This window comes from Trematomus bernacchii, unplaced genomic scaffold (genome assembly GCF_902827165.1).
Source record: "Trematomus bernacchii unplaced genomic scaffold, fTreBer1.1, whole genome shotgun sequence".
Classification (NCBI taxonomy): Eukaryota; Metazoa; Chordata; class Actinopteri; order Perciformes; family Nototheniidae; genus Trematomus; species Trematomus bernacchii.
The window spans coordinates 3,373,928-3,383,592 of NW_022987313.1; the positions used below are offsets into that span (position 1 = coordinate 3,373,928).

Consider the following 9,665-nt stretch of genomic DNA (forward strand, 5'->3'; position numbering starts at 1 on the left):
TAAGGAAATTGACAGCTAGATGGTGCCAGTGAACTATGATAGGCTCTGTCTGCTTGGATTGAATTTATCACAAAACACACTTCTCTGAATATTCACCAACAAAAGATTATATCTGATATGAAACATGGACATGCAGAAACACAAGAATCTAGACATTTCTGCTTAAATGTAAAAACAGAAGTTAGAATAACATTCTGTTATCCGTGACACGACGCACCTGAGAATACATTAAATAATACAAAGGATCACTTGGTTGATTAAAGCAGCCTATAAAAAGTAATTATATTAAATCAGATAAGGATTAAAAATAGTCCCTTTATCAGCCAATGCCGGATTTAGAGTCTTAGATTTAATCTGACACATCGACTGGTTACTTTCACCACAACTGGAAAAGTGATAAGCCGTATGGCAGCAGTTGATAAGTCAAACCAGGAATAAGGAAAAACAAGTGGAAAATCTCTATTCACTTTTCTGCATGCAAACATCTCCCTCTGAAACTGCAGTCCATGCCTGGAAGGAAGAAAGATTAATGAATGGAAAGAGGGAAAAGAAAAGCAGGGCAGGGTTTATATCTGGTATCATGATCTGCGTGCAGTTTATGATCTGTATGGGCGACAAGAAGAGAGACAAAGTGTATTTGCCTTGTAAATGTGCCGGTCATTGGATGATAGGATTCAGAGAGGTCTGATGCGGACGCCTCTTACAACACAGACTGAATATTACACGAGCGCCTAGTAACCAACACATCAGGATCAAATAGGCTTTGTTGTTGAATGACATTTTTAGGTGACCATAGAAAACTAGACTTTGCATTCAAAAGTCAAAACATGGGATTTAACCAATTTTATATTATGCAATTTGTATTTAACCCAGGCTATCTTATTACTTTGTCATTGCAGTGTTTGCCTAATTTCATTGCCCCAGACTGCCCCATATTTGCAGATTATTTAGGAAAACATCCTGGTTTGAGACTTTAATATCACAGCTGGGTTCATGCACATACCTCAGTTTCTCAGGTAATAAACTATAGGGATACAACTAATATGATAATAGCTCATATCCATGTTACTATTAGTGGACCAAAGGTCACAACTGTTATGTTTTTGGGTTGCCTTTTTAATTACATTTAGTCTGCTATGGCCCCTTGTCATGTAGTGAATATCAGGAGGAATGTGTCTTTGGACAGACATTTTCCATACTATTACATTGAAATATGTACACACACACACACACACACACACACACACACACACACACACACACACACACACACACACACACACACACACACACACACACACACACACACACACACACAGGAGCAGCTCACCCTCTGTCAGGTCTGTGTCATCAGAGGCGGTTGAGGGCGGATGAATGACAGGCTGGTTAGTGATTTGCATGGCTCTGGTGTTTAAAAGGAGCTGCAGGTGCAGGATTCTCCACACAGATGAATGAATTCCTCTTCCAGCACAGATGCTCTGGGTCTTAGTTTATATATTTGTGATTTTTAGAAACAGAGTTTGTGGCTAGAAATCTTTCTTTGGATCTTGAAAATCATATCAACATGAATAATACACAGTTTTCTCTTGTGTTTGTTGTCACTTAAGATAGAGACAAAAGAAGCAAGAGAAATATCTTTGGTATGGAGACATGCGCACCAGCTGGCAACTGAACCAAACAGGATTTTTGTGATGACTTTGCTCATTTTTCTGCACTTCCTTCTCCTGGGGTTAAGGGTCATTGACTGCACCGCAGACACATGGAGACGCTGCACAGGTAACATCATTTCATTCTATTTTACCTCTCCCCAACCTCAGCTTCCCTCTCTATTACCTCAGCTCACTTCAACACAGTTAATGATTATTGTGCGGATGGTTTAGGGTTTCATTTAGAAACCTGGGAAACCCCTCCAGCTAAAATTCTTTTGGATAATTCCAACTGTCTGTGTCTGCTTACAGTTCAGTGGGAGTGTTTGTGTGTGTGCAGTATTGCGTGCAATATTAAGTTAAATTAACTTCCACAAACAAGTACAGACATTGGATGTGGTTAGGATTCCACAACAATTCTATACACATCATATTGTCAGGACGAACATTCATATGATGCCTCATCAATTTCAGGGCATTTCTCTTCTATTATTGCCGTTGCTCATGAAGCGTCCTTTTTTAATAACAACCCCTCCTTATAGCTCCACCATCACCCAGGGCTATTTCTCACACACCGGGTGGTGTCTCCCAACTCTTTTATACATGAGTCACCTCAATAAAGCTATGTCTTCTCCTTTTGTCTCAAATGGTTTACCTCTGAGCAGCTGTGGTCGGATTCCTTACCTCATTAAAAGTATATTACCCCACTATAACATCTTAATTAAGTAAAAGTATAACAGGATTATCAGGAAAATATGCTTACATTTTTTAAAGTAATATTACTGTGTCCCCTGTGGCTGTTATAATATGTCATGTCATCACATAATATTATACTGATGCATTTATATTAAAGCAATTGTTTACCCTTGTTGTTGGTTGAGTTGGAGCAAATGACTCTTCTATGCTGAAACTACTAAATGATTATTTTTGTTATGGATTTATCTGCTGGTTATTTTTTTGAATAATCGATAGGTTGTTTGGTTTGAAAAAATTCACAAAATGATGTCTGTTACAATTAACCAAAGATTCAAAATCAGTGTTAAGATTTTGCATTAAAAAAAAATCTTCATGTATTTTCTGTAAATTGACTTTTTTTCAGCTCTACTTGTAAATGCTGTTGGGCAGTTTATTTTATTACATAGCATCTCCTATCAACATCTTTTCACGTGTGTTGTATGCAAACATATTCATTTGTTAAGTAAAAGCTGTCAAATAATTGTAGTGGAGTATGAAATACAATATTTCCCTATTTGGTTGACTATTCCATCAATTCCTAAGAATGAGCTTCCATGATCAGGTTGATCAGTTTAAATAATTTATTGATGAGAATTCTAAAGTGTGGGAAGCAGATCATCTTATTGACTCTTTGCAATCCTATTAATCATCTCAGGGCCCCATATATTTATTTTGCGACCCCTTTAGGGGGTCCTCCTTACCCCACGTTTAGGAACAACTGCTTTAGTGTAGCAATTCCTCCATAAATAAGGCTTTCAGCTGTAAAACAATCTTCCTGAGTTCTTTATTTGCTTATTGTCTGCAGATATGCTTCCTCTGGATCTTTTGTCTTTTGTCCTGGAGAGGGACACCTCCAAACTGGTACCAGGGGTGAACATGAAGCAGGCCGGAGGGGTGAGGGGCGTCAGTTTCTCAAGCCCTCACACCTCCATGAGCTTTCCCTCCTCCCAGCTGCTGGTCAACTGCGACCTCTTCCCCAAACAATTCTCCATTGTTGTGACTCTAAAGGTCTCCAGCAGTGCGCCCAAGGTGAGGCTCCACATTTATCAGAAACATCCGTTACTGAATGCCATTGGTCAAAGAAGTACTCAGCTTCTTCATTTAGTGAAAGTACCCATACCGGTGTAGTGTGAAAAAACTCTGTTTCAAATAAAGGCCCTACATTTAAAATGATACTTAAAGTTAAAGTACACAAATAATATCAACAACCTCAAGTACCTAGAAATGCTCAATATGCAGCATTTTTGTGGTGGAGGCAATTTAAACAATGGAGTATATTAAGGGATATATGTATACTGTATATGCATTGTATAAAAACTCATTGAAAATTAAACTGTTGATAATCTTAAAACTGATGTTGCAGTATGATTAAGTGATTTGAAAAGTACATTTTAAGAAGTACAAATTTGGGTTGTAAATACAAATGTTCCACTTTTCATCACTGATAGTCCATGAAACAATTGCTTCTTCCTGTGGCTTAGCATTCCTGTTTCCCCTGCTTTTTCACTATTATACCATCACCAACGGAAAACAAACTCACCAGCATCACACGCACTGCCTCCAAATGAATCTGCTTCCCACACCCAGTGTATCAGACATACATCTCACATACATCGCTCTCACAATATCAAATGACACTAATCCCCCGATCCAAGACTTCATTACTCCCATGTTGGAGACATAGGACACTGAAATGGAAAAAGAGCTCACTAAGCAGCCCTAACAATCTTCCTTGCTGACACTAATGGGATAATATGGATTCACACATGATGTTTTTGTTTACTGTCTGTTTGTTGCTAAAAGTATTTGGGGTTACTGTGCGTTGCTGTTACTATGTGTTGATGCATGTCGCTGTGTTGTTGTATCGCTATTTATTGCTATGTGTTGCTATGTGTATATCTGTTGTGTCGATGGGGTGAACATATATCCCTCTGGGACATACATTTCAAATCCAAATCTTTCATTATCGATTCATCTGTTGACTATATCCTTGATTAATTAATTAATGTTTGCAGCATTTAATAAGTATTTCAGTAAATGTACGTTGTTACTTTCGGCCCTTGCCAAATACTGACTGTTTTCCCTGTTTACCTTTCAGAGAAATGAATATATCTTTTCCTTGACGGAGCCAAAAAAAGGAGAGAAAACAGGAGTGGATGAGGAAGAAGAGGACAACAATAAGGGGGACATTTTAGAGAGGGGTGTCAGTGGAAAAGAGCAACATGGAAATAGGGAAGAGGAGAGGCGAGTCAAGAGTAATGAGGAGCCTGGACGCGTCATCCTGGGCCTGAGGTTCTCGAAAAATCGTCTGCACTTCCTTCTTAAAGGTCACAGAGGGGTCGTAGATCACTGGGTGTTTCGAGGCACCCGATTGGATGACAATCAGTGGCACACGCTCTTGTTAGTCGTTGGTAGTCATCATGTCAGGCTCACTGTGGACTGCAACTCACCTCTGGAAATGTAAGATTTTCTTTGCTTTTCAGTTTTTTGTTCACTGGGTGTGTCGGTCTCCCACCATCCTCTCTTCCTGTTGCCTCTGCATTCCTTTGAGGGATTGTAGATCCTTCATCACAATGGCACTGCTCCAAATCCTCTCACACCCTGCAGCTATATCACAGGGGTCTGACAATGTGTGATATATGTTTTTTTTGTGGAAACTCCCTTTGGCACACAGAGCGAAGGAATATCAGCTACCGTATGGTGTCTAATACAATACGATTCCTGTCTCAGTAGCACAAACAGGAGAATGGAGGATACTCCTTTAATTACAGAGTTGTTAGTGTCATTCATTGAAGAAAAACAACTTAGCTCAGCTATTAGAAATAATGATGTATTTGTATTGCCATCAGAGTTCCCTCCGGGCCTTTCCCTCCAGACCTCAACATTCAAGGAGCGAGATTTCACATTGGCAGTCGGGGAAGATGGAAAGGCTTGTATTCAGTAAGACTTGTGTTTTCTGAGCATGAAAAATACGTTTTCTGAACCACATAATAAAAAATGTTTCCGATAAAAACAGTCAATCCTTTTCCTTCTTATCTGCTGCCTCGTGTACAGGGTCTGTTGCGGCAGCTGGTGTTGGTGCCAGGTTTGGACGCCACCCATTATATCTGCCCCTCCTCTGACCCCCAACTAGCAGTTCTGTCAGTACCACCACTTCTGTCAGACCTTTCTGTCATAGAGAGTGAGGGGGACAGCCATGTGACTTCCTATGGTAACTTGCAGACACATTTTAAAATACTTTTGAAAGTATTATGAAAGATATCTTACAAATAATATGTTTTTCTGCTTCCTTGCCTTTTGATTGTCTGCTTATCTTTGTTTTGATCATGATTTGCCAGTGACAGAGGAGCGAGTGTCAGTGGGGACGGAGCGACTGTGCTCAAAGACGCTCCAAGGCCAGATGTGGTTCAATCCACTCAGTAAAGGCCTCTATCTCTGTGACGGTACTGTGTGGATCACCGTGTTAGAAGGTGAGAACTTACCATCCAAACACCAAAAGCATGTTTTACTCAGCTTTACATTTACAAAAATCTCACTACTCCATCTACTCAGATCATAAACGACTGGACTACGTGTCAGAACACCAGGTCCTCCCCACCAGATCAGAGACACATGACATAGAGGTACACTTTTACATTACATCCACTTTGTATAACTTTAATATTTATATTTCTTATTTTGTTGTACAGCCATCACAATATCAGACTTACAGGCCCAAGGGTTCCCTATTAGGGTAAAAGACCCACACAAGGAGACTCTATATCTTAGATCTACAGTAAGATGAATACAACATTTCTTTTTGTTTTGTCTTGTGAAACACAAGATATGCATGATGTGACAAGGGGTCATGCACTGCACATAACCCTGTTTTACAGTTTTATGGGGAAAAAAGGATTTGGAACCATACCACTAGTGCTTAATTCCTCTGGTCAAAAGTACGTTTTCTCTAGGTAGAAAGGTGTGCATACCAGACATTTAATTTGGCTAATCTTAGTGCTTATTTCAGTTGCAGTCCCACTTTTGACTTCATTACATTTCTGCAAACAATCTTTTGTAGCAGTGATGTTCACAATGCGTTGATTCCATTCTTCTATAGCCTACCTTAATGCTGTTCAAAGAGCATTTTTTTCAGTATTTTTGTATTAAATGTTCAGGTGTTCCAGTTACCTGGCCTGGGTATGATGGCGGCTATGGCTCATAGGTCAGCCTCTGGCTCTGCTGTGTATCTGTGGAGCAACGCAGGTTTCCAGCTCTACCAGAATATCAGCACATATGAAGCTCTGGCTTGGAGACACTTCAGCATTGGCAAAAAGGTCGGAAGTGATGTAATATAAATCGGGCTCATGCATCCACCTGGTCAAAGTAGTGTGGAGAGCTGATATTTCCTGGTCTTTTGTCACTTGGATCTAGGTTTATCTGGTGGTGTCTAATTCTGGAGGAGGGCCAGACAAGCACAAACAAACAGAGAATGACTTTTCTGTGATTTACAAGTGGAGCAAAAGAAGAAAACTATTTGTGCGGTTCCAGACTCTGCAGACTCATTGTGCACGGGACTGGGAGGCATTTCAAATCAATAAACAAACCTATCTCGCTGTAGCCAATCACAGACAAGGTAACAACTAAACATCCATCAAATGACTTCCTGTTTACTTAAAGAAATCTTGGGATGACATGCACAAACTACCCTGTTTCATTTGCTTGCTTTCTGGTTGCTCTTTCAGGTGATACAAATCACACCATAGACAGTGTGATATACAGATGGAACAGGTTGACAAAGTCTTTTGAGGTCCACCAGATGCTGCGGACCTCAGGGGCGTACGACTGGGAGTTCTTCACAGTCGGACCGTACCATTTCCTGGTGGTTGCAAATGCTTTTGATGGAGTGACAACCTCTGTTGATTCTGTCATCTACGTTTGGGTCAATGGAAGCTTCCAGGTGTTTCAGACAATAAAGGTATGTGGTGAACATAAAACGGCAAAATAAATGCAAAAATGTACCTAAACTAGAAGTTTTGAATCGGGCCAGTCGTTTTTCAGTAATCCTTTTGACTAACAGAACAACAAACCAAACCAAAAACCTCCATGGCAGGGGACTGTTTGGTACTCTATCAGGGAAATATTTGGAAGGTGTTGAAGTTTGAAGTGTAAATTAGTCTTATTTCCACTTTAATGTAGCTTTTTACACCATAATTTACATATAGTTTATCTTCTCTCCAGCTGGGCTTTGATTTCCGCCGATTAGATCTGTATCTTTGAGATGAGTATTACATTAAAAGCATCTTGTCTGAAAGCACAGAAGGAAGGAAACACAAACAGAAGAGATAAAAAGGGATTGACAGACAGAAATGGGGATAATCTGTTTGGCGATAGCAGTGCTTTGACATGTAACTGATAGGGAATCATATTTGAATCTCGCCACATTTCAGGAGACAGGGTTGACAAATTAATAGTCACAAGAAAAACCAAAAGGAGTTGATTTAGGGGAACTCCACAGCTGGATGTGAGGATTTCTAAGATCACCTTGAGGCAAATTAATCATTTATAATAATCAGGAAATGAGCTCAAATATATCATTTTACATCATTTAGTTTCTTGGAAGTTTCTCTTTCAGCTTTATTATCTTTAGCTTCAAGCAAACAAAGAGGTCTCTAGATCTTTTACTCAAGTAAAAACACCTGATGTATTCTCTTTGATTGTTTATCTAGACGTTCTGCGCCACAGACTGGGAAATGTTTCAGATTGGCAGTAGGGTCTTCTTGGTTGTAGCCAATGGACACAGACTCCAGGGTAATGGGCCCAGTCAATATGCCATCAACTCCACCATCTACGAACTGGACCTGATTGGACAGCTGTTTGTCCGCTTCCAGGATATAGTCACCTACAGGTACAGATGTGATAATGTTTGAGCATTGCCAGGTGCATACAGACAGATCATGAGCACACTTCCTGTGTAATAAGCGGTTTGCTGCCAATTCAACCTCTCGACATCACCACATACCTTTCTGTCTCTCCAGTGCAGTGGACTGGGAGTTCTTCAGCCTCGGGGAGGAATATTTTCTGGTTGTTGCTAACTCCTTCAACGGGGAATCGTACTCTCTCAACAGCGTTGTCTACAGGTACTCAACTTGTCAACAACACCCCTCAGAGTGTAAAATAATTCATCCATTCTGATTGCTCTCTAACTTAGTGCTGTTGTAATGTAGTAATGTATTAATGTTTATTTTCCTCCTGTGAACCACGCTAGTGATAACATACAGAAACTACATTCACCTGTTTGCAACTTACAAATGATTTATCACTTGTATAGACTCTTATGGCACTACTTCTATTCTATTGTATTGTATTTACTTGCACTATTTTATCTGTGTTATTGTGTTGCACTGTTGGAGGAGCCTGTGACCTAAGATGTTCATCGACATAACTACACTGTAGCTATGTACGAATGACAATAAAAGCCTTGAATCTTGACAAGTGAGGATTCATAAGGACCTAGCTCATTTGACTATAGAGCCTTACAAATGCAGACATATCTTATATATGAGTCTTCTTCTCTTTTTAATTTTAGGTGGCAGGGATATGAAGGATTTGTTCCTGTTCATTGGCTCCCAACGATTGGATGCAGTGACTGGGAGTTTTTTAGCTCCAAAGGAGAATCATATCTGATCTATTCTAGTGCCAAAGCACCTCTTGCCAAGATCTTTAAGCTGAAAACTTACTAGGAAAAACAGAGAGTGCACTGTTTCTTTGTGTGTGTACATGTTCTCATTCTTCTTTGGAAGTGTCCATGTGTTCCTGTGTGAGACGATGTTTGCAATAATATTTAACATGTGTGATTGGGTTTATGCAAATGTAGCTTTTCTCTTCTTGTTACTAATTTATATAGTGCCATAGCTGCAATTTAGGTCATGACCTTGATATTGTTTTAGGGATTTTGGGGGTTAAACAACATGAGGACAACATGCGTAATTATTTCAGAATTATTTTGTGGCGACTACTATAAATGACCTAGAGGTTTTGGCCCTGCATTCAACCGTCAGCGCTAGGTGGACAACTGATGTACCTCATAATAACCCAAATATCACAAGCACAATATTTTTATGAGAGTTTATCTGTTTATTTGTGTGCATTGTCTGACAGAAATGTATACAGCTATGTGAGATTTATATATTTCTGTAAAAACATTTAATATGAATGATATTTAACATTTTGTTTATAAACTGAATATCTGAAATTTGACTGATAGTTACTTATTACATTAATTGTATGTCAAATTATATTATGAGT

The 9,665-nt window shown here is 39.4% G+C and overlaps 1 protein-coding gene across 1 annotated transcript; it reads left to right on the plus strand.

Annotated features, from left to right (window-relative positions):
- The first annotated feature begins 1,524 nt into the window (after nt 1-1,524).
- On the plus strand, nt 1,525-9,612 carry LOC117492459 (thrombospondin-type laminin G domain and EAR repeat-containing protein-like). Its single transcript, XM_034142768.1, has 13 exons — nt 1,525-1,776; nt 3,187-3,410; nt 4,480-4,841; nt 5,231-5,321; nt 5,436-5,592; nt 5,720-5,851; nt 5,934-6,004; nt 6,536-6,694; nt 6,792-6,993; nt 7,103-7,335; nt 8,087-8,265; nt 8,396-8,497; nt 8,947-9,612. Exons 1-13 carry the CDS (start codon nt 1,692-1,694, stop codon nt 9,098-9,100), a joined length of 2,151 nt encoding a protein of 716 aa, XP_033998659.1. The 5' UTR covers nt 1,525-1,691; the 3' UTR covers nt 9,101-9,612.
- Nucleotides 9,613-9,665: the final 53 nt, after the last annotated feature.

What these genes read in the sequence shown, in the direction of transcription:
- LOC117492459 (XM_034142768.1), top strand. Translation starts at nt 1,692, where the DNA reads ATGACTTTGCTCATTTTTCTGCACTTCCTTCTCCTGGGGTTAAGGGTC. An exon ending in TCTCCAGCAGTGCGCCCAAG is followed by an intron (nt 3,411 to 4,479) that starts GTGAGGCTCCAC and finishes TTTACCTTTCAG; the next exon opens with AGAAATGAATATATCTTTTC. An exon ending in GTGGATCACCGTGTTAGAAG is followed by an intron (nt 5,852 to 5,933) that starts GTGAGAACTTAC and finishes CCATCTACTCAG; the next exon opens with ATCATAAACGACTGGACTAC.